At 40.1% G+C, this 20,725-nt stretch overlaps 1 protein-coding gene across 5 annotated transcripts in view; it reads right to left on the bottom strand.

Moving 5' to 3' along the window:
- clcn2c (chloride channel 2c) overlaps positions 1 to 20,725 on the bottom strand; it is a 160,136-nt gene that overhangs the window by 46,804 nt on the left and 92,607 nt on the right. For all 5 annotated transcript variants that reach the window (XM_019270105.2, XM_019270106.2, XM_019270108.2 and 2 more), the window contains 6 exons: positions 19,315 to 19,393; positions 18,671 to 18,796; positions 17,721 to 17,805; positions 14,651 to 14,752; positions 13,479 to 13,563; positions 11,479 to 11,634 (listed from right to left, as the gene is read on the bottom strand). In XM_019270105.2, the coding sequence (XP_019125650.1) occupies positions 11,479 to 11,634; positions 13,479 to 13,563; positions 14,651 to 14,752; positions 17,721 to 17,805; positions 18,671 to 18,796; positions 19,315 to 19,393 (633 nt within the window). The remainder of the gene's footprint in view (positions 1 to 11,478; positions 11,635 to 13,478; positions 13,564 to 14,650; positions 14,753 to 17,720; positions 17,806 to 18,670; positions 18,797 to 19,314; positions 19,394 to 20,725) is intronic.

Below are 20,725 nucleotides of genomic sequence, written 5' to 3'. Positions count from 1 at the left end.
CCAGAACACTTCTGGTGCCAAATTTTAAAGTAAACTGCATTTTTGGATTTATTCAGTTTAGTGGATATGACGTGAGCCGACTCAAAGTGAATGAGGGAAAGGACACTCACGGGCACATCTCACAGGTGTGTGTGACAGCGTGCTGGCTGCAGCTGCATCTCCATCCTCACAAGAAAAGAGCTTTAACCATGGCAACCAGCTCTTATGATTACTGCCTGCAAAGTTACAGTTGCCCAAGGGTCCTCCTCCAGGTGGCTTAGGGGGTTGCCAAGGAGATGGCCTAATAGTCTCAATAACATGATGATAGCCTCTGGCTGGAAATCTGGCTCCATATGCTGTTTCAAGTATCGAGCTAAGTGTTGGAGGAAGAATAACAGACTGTAGAAATACTTCATCACAAGTAAAAGACCTGCTTTGAACCTATATGACATTGGATTATCATCCAAGATGATCAAGAAGGAACTTAAATTTTATATTATTTATATCTTTTATAAACTGCTGCAAGGTGTCATATCTCATAAACTGATTAATTTTCGGTATAAAATATAAAAATAAGAAACTAGTCACAATAGTGTCATACATGTAGTGGGGTAAAACTTCATATCGTAAATATTTTAAAATATATATTATTAAATAATTATTATGATTATTATGACTTTCACATTTATTTTTTACTTTTATAGAGTTTTGAATTACACATAAAGTATGAGTGTAGAGAGGTGAAGGCACTGACACACAAAACAAGAACAGAAAGAAATTGAAATGGTTTTAGAAGGATCATTTATAAGATATTATCATATGTGTATTATTAATATGATATCAATATTTCATGTTTTGGATACCACAGTTATCACACCTGTAATCCAAACCATGCCATGAAGACAATGACTTTAAATGAAAGTGCAGGTCATTCATAACTAAGATAACCCGTGATTTGCAAAAGAAAACCCTGGAAGGGCAATATAGATATTATATATATTGATATTGTATGAATAGATGGACATTATATATAATCTACTATTGACAAAGAAATACAGTAAATTGTCTGTTATGGAATCTGCCTCAATCCAACAGTCATACCATACTCTAAAGACAATGAACTGGTGGGTCAACAGCAGAAACCTCAACCAAAAAGAAATCTGCTCATTTAAGAACGGTGTTTGTTGGTCAGTGTGGGCTACACAGTGTATGTTGTATAAGTATGCTACCATATCTATATATGAAACATAATTGTATTTGTCATTCCTGTGATGTCTCTTTTGGATGCTGAATGCCTCTGTATGTATTGTATTCTGCTCCTTCCACCATCCTTATAGTACATGCTTTAGACTCAATGTCTGACACTTGAGTCAAAAATACAATCTCACTGCATCACATTCAGCGTGATCTGATGTCTAACTCAATGGGTGTGCATGTCTACAAGGTTATAACCACGTCCTGCTGAAAGCCCTCCTAGAGTTTAGAAGACCTTAGCGCCTGCTGTACATTCACCACAGAGGGATAAAATCAGCTGGATGGCTTTCATGTGTGATTCCTTGATTACTTTTCAAACTGGCATAGTGTGACAGTATAATTGAGAGTTGATCGTTTTTGACGAGACACATTAGCATTCACGGACATATTTCTACATACCCTTTATTTGCTCTATTACTATTTATGTCCTCCTAGCTATTACTATATCCAATTCTTTGCAGCAGCAATGACTCACTTTCCCCCACAGGAATCATTAATGTTTCATCTAATCTAATCTAATGTAATCTACTAAGTGTACATCTCACTGAGGTAGTGCACGACCATCAAAATTTATGAGGATCTCCGACCTCGAACTGACTTCGATAAAACGTCAGAGGAAGCAGGAGCCCTGAGGCAAGAACAGAGAGCAGAGGCCCGATGGTTGTTGCTTTAAAACACGGGAAGTGCTGAAAGAAAATAAGCGAAAAAAAATTAAAATGAAACCTCTTACATGAAAACCTTCTACATTAAAATCCAATTAAAAATAACTTAATGAACTGCATGAATTTTGACAGTTGCTTTAATGAGACTTATAAGTCACAGAGCTGCTTCAGGGCTTAACTATTTTAGAAGAAATATTCAATTCAGTCAAAAAATGCAAGTCAGATTTCATAAGTAGATATTATTAGTAATGGGCTTGCTAAAATACGAGCTGCTTTTTATAATTTTCGTTGAAATTAAATGTGTCTTGAGCCAAAATTCATCATTGTCTCAGCTACAAAACTGAGAAGTTTGTAACTAATATTGATCATTAAAGAACAAAGATAAAGAGAGTGAGCTATTGAGATTGAAATATGGCTGTAATTTGCTTTTTGTGAGATTATGATCCAAATCAGCAGCAATGTTAAATGTCTTGAGTAGGTCAGAACGTCACATATAAAGGTAATCTACCCATACAAATGTAGATAAATTGTCTACAACACTGGTACAACTGTTAGTACGCAAGCTCCCTTGAGTGGTATGCGAAGAAAACTCTGAAATGTATTTTTTAATTAAATAAATTAATTTAGAAACATTTAATATCATCAATTCTACAAGAATTTGAACTGAAATACTTGAGACTATGAGATCACACCTTGCTCCATAGAAATGTTTCATTCATGCAGGTAGCGCACACACCTCCATGATTAGTTACTAACTAAAATGTGACAGGGAGGTAGTAAGTGGAGGTAAAATAAACACTGCAATCATGACTCCAAACCAGAACTATATAGAAGAGATGTGCAGCTCAGGAGTACCCCTTCTCCACTGTAGTAACTCCAGTTCTTGAACTGGTGCTGTTCAGGATTTAACAACATTTAATGAAAAAAAAAAATCTTCCTATTAGGAGTAAACCTGACTCCTGTGTGAACTGGCTCTAGCTGAATAGAGTAAGCCTACTATATTTTAACGTATTATACTGGTGGTACCTGAATATAGTCTGAGGTGGTACAGGGTGTAAAAAGTTTGAGAAAGTGGAAGTCGATGCCCCTGTTTTGCTCCATTCATGCGCAGGTTTCATTCACAAAATGTCAGCTAAGATTTAAAAAAAAAAAAGAACTACACACAACAGAGCTTAAGGCACTGCTGTCAGAAATCATAAGACCGAAACATCATGAATTTAACAGTGTCAGTTGGGTATTAGGGAAGCTAAAAATGAGGAAATACTACCGCAGCTGTCAACTCTGTCATTGCAGAACTGACAGGAAACAAAGGCAGAGTGATCCACCACCTCAATGGGAGGCAGTCAAGCCAAGGTGAAAATCACAGAGAGAATACAATCCATTACAGGTGTTATAACAAAGGACACTCAGCTGGACGCCAACTCAAGTAAAGACCTTCAGGCTGTTGAAGTGAGAGAATTTTCTTTGAAGCTGGTGAACTCTTTAAAATGTCACACCAAAGTTCTCATGCCAATGAAATTACAAGAACTCAAAAATAATTTCTTGTTTCAAAATGTACATCATAGTGACTGGAACAGAATATTAATATTGTTAGTTTTACTCAGATTTTAGTTGACGTTACATGTAAAACACCAAATTTATTCAGATTAAGGCATTGAAATTCTAAAGTCAAACAAGCGTTTTCCCCTGTGGCAGAGTCATGAATTTCATTAAAGAAGTTCCTGAACACAAGAAAATTGGTGAAGGAGACTAATTCCCTTACCATTGCTCAGAGCCATAGTTTTGTAGAGGTGGTTATTGCATGAGGCAAGAAATGGTAATTGGCTGTACTTACATAGGACCTTTTTGGTCTTCGGACCAAGGCGCTTTCAGACTACATATCTCAATCACCCATTCACACACACACATTCATACACTGATGGCATTGACTACCATGTAAGGTGCCAACTGCTCATCGGTTTGGGAGCTACTTTGACATGCAGACTAGAGGAACTGGAGATCGGACCACCGATCATCTCATTAGTGGATGACCCGCACTACACCACCTGAGCCACAGCTGATCCTCTTCTCCATGATACTAAAAGATACTGCTGTACATACAAGCAGGCAATGATGATACCGTCAGAATTATTACTAGTAAGATTAACTGTGAAAATGGTTAATTCTGTTGGTGGAACCTTGGTTCCCCAAGGCTTTGGACAATACACAACTTTTAAGCAAATGATTGGTGTTTAGCTGTAAAAGTTTGGGGGGTAAGTAGAAATCAGCAATGAATGTAGACTGATGTCTTTCCTTAAAAAATTGTCAGGACCTCTGTATCACTTAAAACCACTGGATATTATAACCTAAATTTATACAAGTCTTGATTTTCTCACTTTTAACATAGCCCAGAAATGGCCAATCAAGTTGAATTTGAGTTTGAGAGCTGAGAAAACCCAATAGTGTGGATATAGGAAGATGTTGCATCTTTGGATTCTAAATGACAGAATGTTGTTGTTTCCTTGATGAGCAATGATTTGGGAGCATGAACACAATTATTTTGATCTTGCACAAAGTAAAAACTAGCGTAATGTTATTCAGTGAAACAGGGTTCATGTCCTGTCTTAAAGATGCTGCTTTTTTTTTTTTTTTTTTTTTTTTTTTTTTTTTAATTATGGCAATTATTCCCCATCAACTATGATCATAACCATTATCTAAACTAAATTAAGTGGATGAAGCCATAATTTGACCACCCTTTAACCATTGAGGTGGCAAATCAGAAAATGAAACTTGTGTGATTGTTCTTGGACGAGTCTCTTGAGTTTGTTTTGACCTATAGACAACAAAAGATATCTGACAGTCAAAACAGCTTTATTGACATTTACACCACTCATAAATTTATGTTTGCATACATTTCTGAGGGATGTACAAGACAAACACAAGGTTTCCTCTGCTTCTCAGACGTTAGGTATGTGCTATTTCTGAATCTTGAGCAGTGTTTTGAACACACAGAAAAGAGAAAGAGAAACCCTTCACTGAACCATGAAACCGTTGGGAACTATGCAACATAACTTTGGCATGAGAATATTTCTGTATAATTTGTTCAGGTGAATAAATTTATCTGCAACTTCTGCAGAGCTGTACACTTTGGGTTATAATTTTAATACGGAAAGGCGTGAGGTGCCGAACTGTTTAACTACAGAACTGCTCTAAGACTTAAGGAAGGAACATGGTGGCAGACCAAGTGCTGCAGGTTTAGTTCAAGTGAATATTGGCCTTTCATTGAAGCCAACAGATATGGTGCTGTTATATTAATTGCAGATTTATCATATAATTGATCAATACTACACTGATTACCTATGGGAAATCCTTAGCTTGAATTTAATCAGGTTTTACTGAGGATGTATGAACATATTTTATCATTACTTCAATTTAATTTGTTCCTCATCATGGCTCTGAGTAAGAATATTAGACATGGGGCTGGAAGACGGAAATTTCAAATAATAACAATAATGTTATAATGTTCTAAGCCCAACTCACTTAATTACTGTTGCTACACTTTTTGCTGTCGCACAACACTTGCAGTTGTGATTTCAGACAGACGCAAGCAAGAGCACGTTTCGTATTTCAGCTCAAACAACTGCAGATTTTATCATCTGTATCAAGCTAGGTAACTAAGCTAACCTTAGCTCCATAAGTTGGTTTGAAAAACTGCTTTTGCATAGTCAAGGTAGAAGACATAGAGAAAAAGTCAAAGCATTTTAAGTATGATGAGGAATAAAAAGAAAATAAGACTGCATTCTAACAAAACTGTTGATGGTGACCGTTACATACTTGGACGAACAAGACAGACGATGCCGTTATGCTTTGTTGTGTGTTTCAGACAAATGTGTTGCTAGGTTGAATGATGAGATTAGCTGCTAATGTTAGGCTAACCTGTAGTATGAAATGTTTTTTGCCCTTGGAAACAACGCTCAGTGACTACTGAAGGTTGAAAGCTGACAAAAGCATCATTCAATCCTTCTCTTATACTTTTGTTCTTGAATTTTTGGTTATGAAAAGAGCCAAGTTTACGCCACTGTACGAAAACACACGTTTACAGCCGCTGTATACAGGTGATGATTACAGTACGTGACGTGATTTCAATACTTGAACTCAGGGACTTTATACTTCCCACAGCAGTGTTGTAGGTCTTTGGAAACTTTACAAGGGGAATAATTGATGAATTTATATGTGGAAAAGTCACCAGTACCTGCCCAGTATTCCATACCGACAATAAGGTGAACTCTGTCCCGGAAAACAGCCTCCACGTCCCGCACTGAGAACCGGGAAGGTTCATAACTTTTAGAATGTCTTTGTCACTTTCCATGACGCACTGTGGGTCAGGATATCTCTCATGACAGAATTTTACAGCGTCCATGAGATTAAACAGAGAGGGACGATGATGGAGATATTTTTTTATTCACAGAATGGTGAATGATTCACAGTGGTGCTGAGGTGAACAAGTAAAGAAGATAAAGAGAAAGCAAAAACAGGAGAACATAAGTGAGCTAGAATGGAGAAGTGAAGGATACTCAGGTCAAGGGTAGCAGTTATGACGCAGTATCCAGGACATTTATACTCTATTTAATTTGTCAGTCATTGGGGGGAACTTCTGTGCTTGTGTGTATGTCACATTCAGAGGACAGTCTATCACAATGGGGCCTCAGGGGACTCTCAGGGGCCCTTCTACTATTCCCACTCCAATTACAGACCCGCCAGATCTCTGTCACTCTGACACACACACACACACATATAACAGAGGACTCACTCAGGGTGTAGGACACACACACACACACACACACACACACACACACACACACACACACACACACACACACACACACACACACACACACACACACACACCTGTATTAATAAACGCATTCCACACAGAGTTGTTGATGTGCATAATTGCAGACCACTAAAAATAGCTTTTAACTACAAAGCATGTCAAAATAGTTTGCAGGTGTGTGTGAGTGAGAGAGAGTGTGTTTTCAAGTGTTACAAATACACAAAAACTTTCTCAGCAATACTTTAGCTAACATCTTCACAGGTGCAGTGAACTTCTCAGTGAGGATGCATTCTTTGTCCCTGCTTTGTACTGTACCAAGCATTTATAGCAGCACCGTTTGCTGACCCGCCGACACGGACTTCCTGACGCTTCCTTCCTTTCCGTGCACCTTCACTTTCAAATGTTTCAGCAACTGGAAATGAGAGGCTTCCAGAAGTGTCGGCATGAAAAGGAGCAACAAGACAAGATGGCTGCCATGTCGGATAAAAGAACCATTCATTACCAAGAAGGAGAGGGAGAGAGCAATCTCCCCTTTGAAAATCACCAGGCTGAATCCAGGGAAAACCAAAGGCTGTAATTAGACAGAGCTATTACAGCCTCACTTTGAATGCTGTGTGTGTGTGTAAAAGTGTGAGAGAGAGAGAGGATGTGAGTCAGTGCATGCCCACAGATAGATGGTGAGAGGGGCTCGATGAGATTTGTGCAGGTGGGTGATTAAAGTTAGATAAGCGTGTGTGCTTTGTGTGTTTTTGTCCTTACAGTGCACACATCTCACCTCTGTGTCACATATGGGAAAAGCTGCATTTGTCTTTGGTAACACTACACGCGCATAGAAGATGAACACACACAAACACAGAGGTTAGATGTCACACTAAAAGCAGTGACGCCGAGAGCCATCAGAACGTTTGGCTAAAGGACAGAAGCGGGACGGGAGTGAAACACACGCATAGACAGCAATGAGAGAACATTCGACACTGGCTTCATGAAGTCATCAAAATAGGTTTCATTAGTTTGAGCTGTGGACAGAGAGAGACTGCTCACAAACAATGATAAAGACACAGTGAGTCAGTTCCTGCCATTACTACGGTACACACTGTCACACCATCAGTTCTGCGCTTACATAACTTTGACACCGGAGCTTCTGGCCCGTGTTGGTGCTCATTTCACTGTGTTTAATCACGTTTTGCAGTGCGGGTTGCTTGGCAGCAGTTCAGCTCAACTAATCTATTTTATCCAAGATTATTTGTTTTTACATGAAGTGGAGTTAACTTCATCAACCCACTTTAAGTATTTTTGGCAAAAAAAAAAAGAGTTATGTAATAAATCTTTATTAATCCAGGTGGGTTTATTTGGTTACGTTTGGGCCCTATCGGAAGGATATAAACATATCTGGCTTTCTTCGTAATAGTTTTGATGGGGATTGTCCACTGGCAGTAAAAGAATGGACATCTGTGACATCTGTGAGTTCAGCAAATACGTGGATCAACGGTGAACCTAAGGCAGACCGAATGACACCTGGGTGCTCAAACAAGCCAAGTGACAAGCCACCCACCTGTCAATCAAAGCTGCCTCACTGTTAATTATGCATAACGTTAAGCCTTAATATCATTTGAACAGGTGAGTTATATAAAAATTCACCCTCAGTACAGCTGTCATGAACAGGGAAATTAGCTATAGAGACCAAAACTGTTTTTTGTACCAGGCTGTAAACATGTTTATTTCTGCTGTGAAGTTGGACATTTTAAGATGGGGACTTATGGAGACTGACTCACTTCTGGAGCCAGCCTCAAGTGGCCATGTGAGGAACTGCAGTTTTTGGCACTTTCGTGCTTCCAGCTCCAGGTTGCCACTCTGGATTGTCTCATTAAATACTAAATGTTATTCTGTTGGAAAAGCCTTAATAAAAACGTATACTGACGATAATGATACATACTGAAAAATAATAGTTATATAATAGATAGAGTCAACACCATCTACACGACATCTCAAGGTAATATAACAAATAAATACAATTAATGTTATTTATAACCACAAAGACTGGTTGCACTTGCATGGTGTTCTCAAATGTAAACCTTCATATCTTCATGATGTAAAAGTGTTCACATGAGCTTTCAAATCACACAACAGATGTGGAATTAGGAATACCAAAATTTAAGGTAAACATAGCATTATTTATGTGCTGTCACTGTCAACGTACAGTATATGGCACTTTATTGTAATTCTGCTTTCTGTTGAGATACAGAATAAAGTGAAGTTGAGAGGGTGAGAGCTGTTCTGCTCTCTGGAAAGTTGTCTCTGTGGTCATAGCAGACATAAGTAGGCACTATCAGCAAACCTCATTAGTGTTTACACAGAGCAGGAGTATGATTTATTGCTTATGAATGTGGCTTTTCATTCATAAGAGAGAGAAAGTGTTTGTTCTTTCAGTTACATAGTCTCACTTTACCATCCACGGACTTCAAATTAAAAGTTTTTTACCTTCATTTCCTGTGCAACTTAAGTTTAATCTGCATTTTACATTAGTGTAGTTTCCCTGTAAATCAAGTTATGTTAAAGTCAAGTAGAGTAGCAGTTACAGTTCAGAAAAACATATTTTAAAATGCTTTCTGTAACACCGCCTGCAGCCAACTGCCTATGTATGTATTCACACACACACGCATACATACTGTAGTCACATAACCCACTTCTATTCTGCACCTATTTACACTTCTTCTTCTGCGTGGCTGCCTTTGTACAGCAAAGAGCTCTTGATGCAGTGAGGGTAGATTTACAACCCCTCTGTGCTTTTTTGTATTCGTAAAAGGACTTTTCATTTCAGCTGAACAGAGCAAACCGAATAAATAAGGGTGACACAAAAAAAGCCAATCTAATAGCAACGCGAGCGGCGCTCTCCTCTTGGCCGCCCTTCATCAGTAACCAGTAACAGTTCATCTGGGCTCCTAAACTTCTCTTCTTGTTATTGAATCCAAAAGAGAAACAGGAAGACGGGTGGCCAGAGGAAAGTGAGTATAGAGTAACTGTTCAGTTTGTTTCTTTCCACTGAGGCCAAAGGTGCAGTGTGCCTGGTTCCAATACTTTATATCACAGTGATGTTTTTTTTTGTTTTTGTTCAGTTAAGCCAGATACTGATCCGTTTAATCACAAAAAACCTCAGGTTGTTTGTTTGCCTCTGTGCCTGCCATCAGGACCTTGTGGGACAGTCATCTTGCTGTACTGGAACGATGACAAAGTGGCCGCTAACTGTGTGTGCTAAGATGACGAACTAAGACAGAAAAACAAATCCAATCCTTACAGTGTTTTGAACAGATCTTGTGCTTTGCAGTACTTTATTATTTCTCTTCACACTCTGACCCTGCACTGCGTCTCCTTGCCTCACCTCGATTGCGTCAACAACCTCAATGCTTGTCGAAAAAGCTGCTTTGCCCTTAAAATGGTACGCACAAAATGTTTGAAGCATAACTGAAAAACACACTTTCTGAGAAATGGTAGATTTCGAGAATATGGACAGACAGTGTATATCATAGTTATGTTATCTGCTTGTGAACACATTCATGCTTTGTACTTTAAAAAGAGTCATCTTTAGATATTTCTCTTATGCACCTTTATGCAAATGACCACAGTCAATGAATGAATGAATGAATGAATGAATAAAATATCCAGACCTAATCGTTGCAAACATACATTTTCTTGAAACACATGTGACATGAGGTCATTTTGTGAGAGTCACCTCTCTGTCCTCTGTCTCCAACAACAAAAAAACACAGTCCTCTTGTGGCTGTAGTGCGACGTCACAGAGGGATGTGTCTTTTCCCTCACAAATAATGCTGCAGGTCACATTTGCCATTTTGTCCAGCAAAAGCGACTGTCAGCGGTGGTTACAGACGAGCGGCTGTGACCGGACTTTTCTGTTCACAGATAAAGAAAACATTTGCTAAGAGATCCGCTTGCTTCAGAGTTGATTTAAAGAAGAACCGGCCATCATAATCTAACCTTAGACTTGCTTTTTTTACTTTCCAGTTTCAGTACTTACTGCAAATCACATCATAGTGTCCTCATAAACCCATCCTGGCTGGATTCAATTGCTTTTATTGAACACCTTTTATTTAACCTCTGTTATCAAACAGGACAGGCTGAGCTGCGATTGTTCACAATGTTCTCGGGAACACACAAAGTGTAACAGTGAGGTATGAAGATATGCATCCCATCAGCGCTTTCACTCAGCGATACGGCATCGGAGTGGAATGAAACTTTTAATGGCCGACCGGGAACATAACTTGGTAACACAGCGAGGGGGGAGATAAGCCGTTTTCCAACATGGTCTCCCTTTGTTCTTCACCACTGACAAGAAGAGATGGGCTCCGTTCCAATACTTCCCCATTAGCCCAGGTCTGGTATCGAATAAAAAAGGGCAGAACCCTCACGTTTATTATACATTCATGTTCAAGTCACACTCTCCTTGTGACCTTCATTTATCTTCACTGCCTATGGAGCCACCAGAAAGGAAGGATCGAATGTACAGAGGTGAAAAGTGCTTGAAGATAAGTCGATTTTTACAATGTGCTCTATTGTGCTACTCCCACCATGTAAGAAGGAGTTCAGCTGTCAGACTCTTTAACACCAACATGACTTCATGACTTTCTTCTATATGGACGTTTCCTACTTATGAGTCATTTCTAATCCACCTCAAGCTGCTGTGTATTTCCCCAGTGTGGGATCTTTTATCTTATCACAATTTTTACTGATACAATTAAAAAGGTTTTTCTCTCCTACCTTCATGACGATGAAGAGGACCAGGGTGACGAAGACGTTGACTTGCGGGTGTTTCCAGGCTTGAGAGTGTCCGATGTAGTCAAACTCCTCAGCGATGCCCTGTTTGGCCCATGTCCGGTTGTCCAGTAACGTCACCAGAGACTCCTTCTGGGTTAGCTAAAAGCCACAGGAAGTGATATCATATCATCATCTAATAATTCATGTTAAAGCACTGACACTTTTATTAAAAGTGACTTACAAAAAAAAGGAAACAATCAAGGTACAGTGCGACAAGGTCATGTTAGTGCAGCAGTAAGTACTGTGACAGGTGTAGAGGGGGATAGATTTATAGAGCTGGAGGTCTTCAGGAGATTTTTGAAGGTAGAGAGGGATGGCCCTGATCTAGTAGGAACTGGAAGCACATTCCACCAACACAGGATGAGCACAATGGTCGTGAGGTAACATGCCTGTATAAGGGTGTTCAAGTAGGTGGGTGCAGAACCGGAGACTACTTTGTAGGCAAGCATTAGTAATTTGAATTTAATGTCGGAGCTTGATGAGCAGTGGAGCAACACAAAATCAGGCGCGCAGCCACATTCTGAATCATCTGAAAGGGTTTCACTGTGCAGGCTGGAAGGCCCGTCAGGAGGGTGTTACAGTAATCAAGTAATGTATCAGGAGACAAGTTTTTTTTTTTTTTATGTTGTGAAGTGCAAAGTGGCACGACCAGGCAAAAGAGGCAACGTGATCAGAGAAGGTTAGTCAGTCATCTGTCATGACTCTTCAGTTTCTCGCAAGACTGGTAGGAGCAAGACATAAGGAGTCATTTTCTATGTAGATGTCATGGTGTGTAGTCGGTTTGACTGAGAGGATCAGCTGTTCAGCTAAAGGTGGTGTGCCTTCATCTATGTACAGCAGATATGTCTGAGAGGCATTCAGAGATTCATGCAGAGACAGAGGGGTCATCATGTGAAGATGACAGATAGAGCTGAGTGTCACAAAGCTGTCTCACAGACCACCGTTACTTTCAGTTCAAATGCAAATACTGCATGCTCAGCAAGGTGCATGTTTCTAGGAATCTCATCAAAACACCCCAAACGCAAAGCGCATATATCATGTCAGAATGTGTAGATGATGAAAGACGTCACCGAAGATTTACGATAGCAGGAGGGGTGAAGTGTAAAGATGATGTTTTAAAGCCGGGGAAAGCTGGTGGCGATAATGTGAGAGAAATGATGACTGGGGAGTTTGGGACAAGACAGATGGATTTAAGATGCAGGACTCTGAGTAAGCTCTCAAGAGGAGGGTGGCTTTGAGAGGAGCGGGTCACTGTAGGAAGATTTAGAGCTTCAGACGCCTGACTCACCCCCTCATTAGGATCCAAAACTGAGAAACAAGGTGTGTATTTGTGTGTGTACGGCTTGAGGAAGCACAGAATATTCCATTTCTAATTCTGATAATTAGAGAGATGAAGGGGGTGAAATTGGAGAGAAATGTCACACACACACACACACATTATGAGTCATCCCAGGAGCAAAGGGACAGTACGCTCATCCTGGTCTCCAGTGTGCACAGATGACACACACAAAAGCACATTTTGCCCAGTGCTGTGAGTATTAAAAAAACAATCACACACACATGAATAGTAATCAGGATGTTATGAAACAATATAATGATCTAAAATGGATCATTACACAGCTGCTCTGTGCCGTGGCACACAGACCGTAACAATATGTCACGTAAGAAATACAAACGATGCTCGGAGGGTGCTGAGAGTTTTCACATGGAGTGAGGAAAAGTTCACATGATGTGAGCGTTGTGTGTGTGTGTGTGTGTGTGTGTGTGTGTGTGTGTGTGTTGCTGCAGACTGAATACGTAACAGATACATTATGTCGACAGGTAGAAGGCCCATAATGCCACAGGCTTTCTGCTACAGTTTTGAATTACAGTGAGGTGTGTATATAAAAAAAAAAAATAATAATAATAATGACATCTGTCGAGTGGGCATGTGCAGAACCTACCTTGCCTGCCATAAACTGTCCAAAGCCGGGGGGAAACGTTAGTGTGGAAACAAGTAAAGTGACCAGTGCAGGGTACAGCAGACGTCTGAGGGAGAGAACAGGGCAGACAGTGAGCGTATTAAAGACAAAAATTATTATTTGCAAAGGTGTGTTACACCCCAGTGAAAAATGCTGCACATTTACTTGACATCAATACACTGAATCAAATAGAGCGCTCAGTTTAACACTGTTCAGAGTGTAAATGAGCGAGTTAACACAGCAGTCTTCAATTATTAATGTCACTGCAGCAAGGGTTCAGACTAATGGAAGAACACTGGCGTTATATTCACGCTGTAAACTGTGCTGTGTGTTGATAACCTATAAAATCACCTGAATAGCACATGTATGTTCATTTATATGTATACAGGGTAGCATCGTGTATACTGGGTAGACTTGGTTTCTGTGCTCTTTTACAACAACGCCCTGCTGGACGTGGACATGTTGAACTGTAGGTGTGTGTGTGTGATCTTCATCACATCAACAAAAAGGAATAGGCTGCTTCACACTCACAGATCATGATATAACAAATAATGAACTTGAACTCCATTGACCAAAAATACCTTCATGTATGAACATGGTGGTTACTGCAAATCTTCTATTGTTTTCACTATAAACTAATGAGAGTTTTTATTGTCTGTTAATCTGCTGATAAATCATCTAATGGATAAGATATAACAAAATAATGAAATTTTTTTTTTACAACTTTACAGACTCTTTACGTGTTGTTTTGTTTGACTCATCACTGTACAGTGATGTATGATAAAGAAAAGCAGCGAGTTCTCTCCTCCAAGAAGCCACATATTACACATCATAATAGGCTGGAAAATAAATCTGACTCTAGTATTTTAGATGTTTCAATGTCAAGTCACCAACATCTCTGTAAAAATACTCACACAAATGATCTCAAAGTCCTGGATTGGGAATTAGACTTTTACTTGTTAGCAAAATGTACTTACAATAGAAAAACTAAAAGTACTATGGAACAGCAGAATAACCACTCTGTAATTATAACATTCAAGTAAATGGAGTATTTTGTTCAAATGCCTCCAAAATGCACCTCAGAATAACACTCAAGTATACTACAGTACTTGAGTAAATGTACTTAGTTACTTCCCACAGCTGGTTAGACTTACTTCTTCATGAGGAATCTGTTGATGGCCTTCTGTTTCCTGATGAACTGGACGATCAGTCGGTTCAGGTAGACAAACAAAGCCCCGCCGAAACCACTGGCAATACTGAGACACACACACACACACACACACACACACACACACACACACAGAAAGAGTTTGGACGCATTTTTCTACTTGGCATAAAAATGCATTGTGGGTAATCAAATTGAAACAGAATGGGATAAATGAGTCTAAGCTTCAACAAACTGAAGCATCAATCATGAGTGGAGTACGGTGGAGGTGGACGTCAGTGATAGATGCATAATGTAATGCTGCTGAATCATATTTAGGGTAGATGCGATCCACATGACTGAATGAAACGTGCAAAACTGTGACTGAAGGAGTCCACTGAACACGTAGGAGGGATATGCTTCAGATACAGAGGAACAAGAGAGAGAAAAGACATAGACTGAAAGGAAACATACTAGAGATGAAAAATGAACACAGAGAGAGAGCGAGCATAGAGATAAATGGGGATGTGTGGGGGTGTCAAAGTTGAAGAGGTTTACATAAGCATGCATTTAAAAGCTCAGTGGGAGTCCTCTTCATGCCAGTTTGAGGGAGAGAAAGGTAGAGAGAAAAAGAATAGACTCAGACAGCTCTGCAGACAACCTAATGCTTATAAATGTATCTTGCTGCATTATTAATTCTGTCAAATATCTCTGAATAAATAATGAACGGGAAGATGGGCGAGTCTTTGCTCCCGTTGTGCAGTTAAAGAAAAAACAGCATGCATGCGTTCATTTGTGCTTTGTAGTTGTAGATTTAAAAAAAAATAATAATACATTTGTGGTGGTTCGGGGTTAGGGTACAGTTCAGTCGTGCGAAGTTAGAGGCATGGTCAGGTAAAGATGTCTCGGCTCCTTAAAGGTCTTGATAGACACATATACACTATTGTCAGCCTTATCCTTTAGGGTTCCCTGTGGAGGTTTTTATCCCTATATTCAAACTACTCTACAAGTGCATGCATGAGGACAAATGTGCACACAGATAAAGCCCAGAGGTTACACAACACAGATTCCCACTGACGGTTTCACACTATCTCCCTTATCAGTTGGCAGCATAGCAAAAGATGGGTCCTTCTCCCTAGCACTGCATTCCAGCTCCTCCTGGGGGATCCCAAGACGTTCCCAGGCCAGATGGGCTACATAGTCCCTCCTGTGAATTCTGGGTCTTCCCTGGTGTCTCCTGCCTGTTGGATGTGCCCAGAACACCTTCAAAAGAATGTGCCCAGGAGGCCCAAACCACCTCAGCTGGCTCCTTCCAATGCAAGGAGCAGCGACCCTTCTCCGAGGTGTCTAAGCTCCTTACCATATCTAAGGCTGAGCCCAGCCACCCTCCGAAGGAAACTAATTTTAGCTGCTTGTATCCACAATCTAATTCTAATTCTAATCTAATTCTTTTGGTCACTAGCCAAAACTCATGACCATAGATGAGGGTTGAAACATAGATAGACAGAAAAATCTGGAGCTTCGCCTTCTGGCAACGGCCCAGTACAACGTCCTCAATACTGCAGATCCAGCACGGGTCCATCTCGTGCTCCATTTTCCCATCACTTGTGAACAAGCCTACAAGATACTTGAACTCCTTCGCTTACCAAAGAGAAAATCAACTTGTTTCATTGTTATCAACTTGTATTTACATTTTATGAGAAAGGAAAGGCATTCCATGTAGGTTGTTAGACCTCACAGGTGACATGATGAACAACACTGCGTGAAGAAAGAATCATGTTGGAGTTCACTGCTTCACAAACCTGAAAATGCATTTGTTGTAACCACAGTACAATGAGGCTGTAGTGAAAATGCTCCATTGGTGTGAGGTTGAAGGCTGTCATTGGACAGTCATCACAACAATGGCAAACTGCTTAACCCTAAGGGTGTCAACAGTGAGTAGAAGAGTGTGTGACTCTTCAAAGACGTGCCCTTGGCAGCATGGAGCGCTCAACTAACTCTTTCTGGCCTACTTGACTGAGACACTGACCGACTTTCTCTGCCTGACAGCTATTGGCAGGAAAGATAGAAACCACGCCGACACACCACCTCCCCCTCACACACACACAGACGTGCCAGTGCACACGTACACACTAAAGCAGAGTGTAAAACTGGGGCTAAGCGCTCCCTCTCTCTGGAGGCAGTGTTAAAAGTACTGTATGCGCAAGCCACTGGTGTAGCAGTGGGTGTTCACACCTCTGTGCAAAAAAAAAGAAAGAACAAAAGATGAGAAAGAAGAGAGGGATTTTCTTCTCTTGGGGAGCCTACGCAGAGTTACACAGAGAGAGAGAGAGAGAGAGAGAGAGAGAGGGGAGGAGGGGGAGGGAGAGCATCCCTCCTTCTCTCCACCAGTTTCCTTCCAGGAGCCCGTGGTCTCGTTCACAGTCATAGAGGAGCCCTCAGGCTACAGCAGGATAAAATAAGACATGCCTTAGTGCGCCAGCAACTGTTGCGGGCTGAATTATCCATGTTAGGTGACTCACGCAGGCTACCCTGAAGTAACACCTTCACAGGCTACAGAGAGCAGCTACTGAATAACATCTGAATTAATGCTGCAGTCTCTGCAAATGGGAATACCTGTCAGAACAACCGGATGGACCAAAAATAATGAGTCAGTGTTTGAATCTATTAGAACTTTCTTTGGACTTCTCGGGCCAATGAAATCTGTGTTCATTTGGATACCATTACATCAAAAAATGTTTGTTTTTTTACCACTGTCTCATGAGGAATTATTTATAAAAGGGCATGTTTGGTTGTATGTTGGTTGTGTAAAGGTAAAGCAGTGAAAACATTCAGCAAACACTTGAACAGAAATAGATTTTTTTTTGAGTTGGTGCATTTTTTATGTGGCTAGAATAGGTTTTTCTGCTGACCCTGTGTGGATAGCTGTGCTTCTGTGCCGGGATCCTTGCTGACCACTATCTACTGTCTACTGTTATTGTACCTCATACAACCTCACCTTAAAAAACTCGAACTATCCCTTTATTTATTTATTTTTTTAATTTATTTGTGAAATTATAAATTGACTGATCGTGACTTACCCAATGACAGCGAAGGCAGGAAGCTCCTGGAGGTCAAAGGGAAAGTCTAGCCGGAAACGGGTTTTAAAAAGGGCTGTGATGGTCTCTGGAGAAACACAAAGTACAGTAGGAGTGAGGAACGAGAGCGAACCACTGCCAAAGCAATCATCCAAATCATGAGACAAGATCCAGAACAAGATCTATGGGTCCTGCAATCAGATGCAGTGCACTGGTCAAGGGTTCAAGTTCTGTTCCTAATTGAAGGTAACTAGTGAGGAGTAAACAAAAAGTTCAGGTCGTTGTGGAGGTGCAGATCGAAACTCCTACGCTGACACAGTCCTGTTGTCAAAAACTTGCTTTAACAAGACACTGGAAATCGTGAGGAAGCCTCTGGATTGGCTGAAAGTTTGAACATCCATCCCTGGAAACTGAAACTTTGTTTCCTGCTGTCACAGTCTACGTGTCTTTGTTCTTTGCTCATTGATCATTATAGACATTTTGACACGTCATGCACGGCAAGAAAAGTGTCATTAAAACCATTAATGCTGGGTCAATCCATTTCAGTGCTCTAAGTCCAGAGGGCTGATATTCTAAATGTTGACCGAATGTTGGCTTGACATGGACACTCAAATGGAATGGAGCCAACGTAAATGTCAGCAATCACACCTTTTGTTTTCTGCTATGACAAAATGTCCACTGTGAGAAAGGCCTTTTCTTTTTCTATGTGAGCTTAATGAGACAAACGTGAGGCTGTGCAAGATTAGAGTTCATCTTTCAATGCCTGTGCCCTGTGATCAACACTATTTTGGAAATAAGAGTGAAGGAAGAAGAATATTTATTTACAGACACTGGTTTTTAAAAAAAGGTTTCTATATTGTGAATTGTAAAGGTCCAAGTGAGTCCAAATATGGATGTTCTTTCTCAAGAACAGTTTTTCTTAATTCATTTAGAAAAAAAAAAGTCCACTTTACCTTCGTCTCGGTTCCAAACAGCCAGTACTCTGAAGATGAAGGCACTGAAGGTAGCAGCAAAGAAACCTCTCCAATAGTTCCTCACCGCAAAGAACGTGGACGTTACTTCAATACTGAACAACACACCTGGAACACAACATATCATTTAAATGTTAAAATTGATCAGTCATATTTTGCCCATTGTGTACTACACGTGATAAAGGTATTCACAAACGTCAGGGTCATTAACACAGTACAAAAAGTTTATGTAATGGAGTGATGATGGTGTTATTGCCAAACAACTGCAATACATAAATATGTGACATTCGAAGTATGAGTACACAGGACCTTAAATTAGTTCAAGTGACATTTCTGGGTGAGGAAGGGTTAGGTTTTACTTGTCTAGCTGTCAAGACCAGTACCTTGTCTCAGTTGTTGGGATGTAATCTTTATTTTTCAATCCAAAATTACACCACAAGCACAGATACTGTATGTAGCGACAGACTGTTTTTGGTATTACAATGAGCTGTACAACAAACTAAATGATGCCACTCACACAAACTCATATTGTCTATGTACTTGTACTAGCATGTAATAAAGTCCTAGGTTTAACAGGAGACGATATCAGGTGTACAGACAGACATTGTTTATATCTGAAGAATTACCTCCTATGGGGGCAGCAAAACAGCAGCCCACTCCCACAGCACAGGCTGCTGCCAGCATCTCAATGTTTCTCGATTCATTCTGAAAGACACACACACACACACACAGACACACACAGACACACACAGACACACACAGACACACACGGTTACATTTCAGTCTGCAGAACACATTAAATATTAAACATAACATACCTCTAATCACAAAAAAGATGGGACGCTTTAAATTTAGCTTGGAGGACACAACGTCCATGATTTCCACAGTGTGAAACCAGCTTGGGTCCCAAGAAGGCGGCGAACATGAGCGTTTAATGTTGGTTTTCGGCCTTGCTCCTTAGGTGCTGGATTCTCTAAATCTTTTAATGATATTACGAATTTTGTAGATGGTGAAATCCATAAAGTCTGTGCAACTGTGCACTGAGAAAGTTCTTTTCCAACCTTGCCCCTTTCATAGCCAATCATAATTACCTGTTAACCTGTGGAATGTTCCTCAGCTTTCACTATCTTTTAGTGATCCTGTCCCAACTTTTTTGGAATGTGTTGCAGGCATCAAATGAGTGTATAGTTATCGTAAATGAGCGTGTATTTACAGAAAACTATTTTATCAGTTTGAACATTTGAAGTGGATTTGAGTATGGTGTGAAAAGGATTTTCAAATCATTGCATTCCATCTTTATTCACATTTTACACAGCATTCCAACTTTTTTGGAAACTATGCCGACAATCTCTTTAAACTACTGACTGCAGAAAAGATTTTTTTTTCACAAAGCAAAAATCATGCTTTAAAAGCATTCAAAGAGCATCTGTAACCACACAGTCCATTCCAACACCATCCATAACGCGTTGCCTGAGAATAATGATGAGGCTGTGATCAGATGAGGAGTTGCAGTCTTACAAGAAGTGAGCCAGAATAAATGAAAAGGCTGAACTGAATGACTGCAGGTCAGAGGGCCCTTTTTTGACATGCCTGATCTTACTTACCTTCATTCCTATGAGACTGGTTTCCTTCAGCCAGCATGGCAGTGATAAAGACAGGTTAGTGTGTGTAAGTGTGTGTGTGTACTTCTCCTTTGACTGTACACTCAGTGGCTTATCCTGGTCTTACAAACTTACAGTGGGAAAGTCTGATTAGCATGCTGTACTGCTGCTTACATATATATGTATATATATAGATATACACACACACACACACACACACACAGAAAGATGGAGAAAGACAGAGTAATATAAAGGGGTGGTCAAGAAAGATATTGCAAATACAGCTTACACTGCAAAACATGTTAATCTTGAATGAATACTTTTTAAAAATTCTATAGGCTGGAATATTTCCACTTCTTTGAAGTTTAAATGACTTTTTCCAGGAAGTTTGCTGAACATTTTCACAAGTACTGTACAGGGACAGACACTCTAAAAA

Source organism: Larimichthys crocea, chromosome VII (genome assembly GCF_000972845.2).
Source record: "Larimichthys crocea isolate SSNF chromosome VII, L_crocea_2.0, whole genome shotgun sequence".
NCBI lineage: Eukaryota > Metazoa > Chordata > Actinopteri > Sciaenidae > Larimichthys > Larimichthys crocea.
The sequence above is the reverse complement of the archived record's forward strand: the minus strand, read 5'-3'. Positions and strand labels throughout refer to the sequence as shown.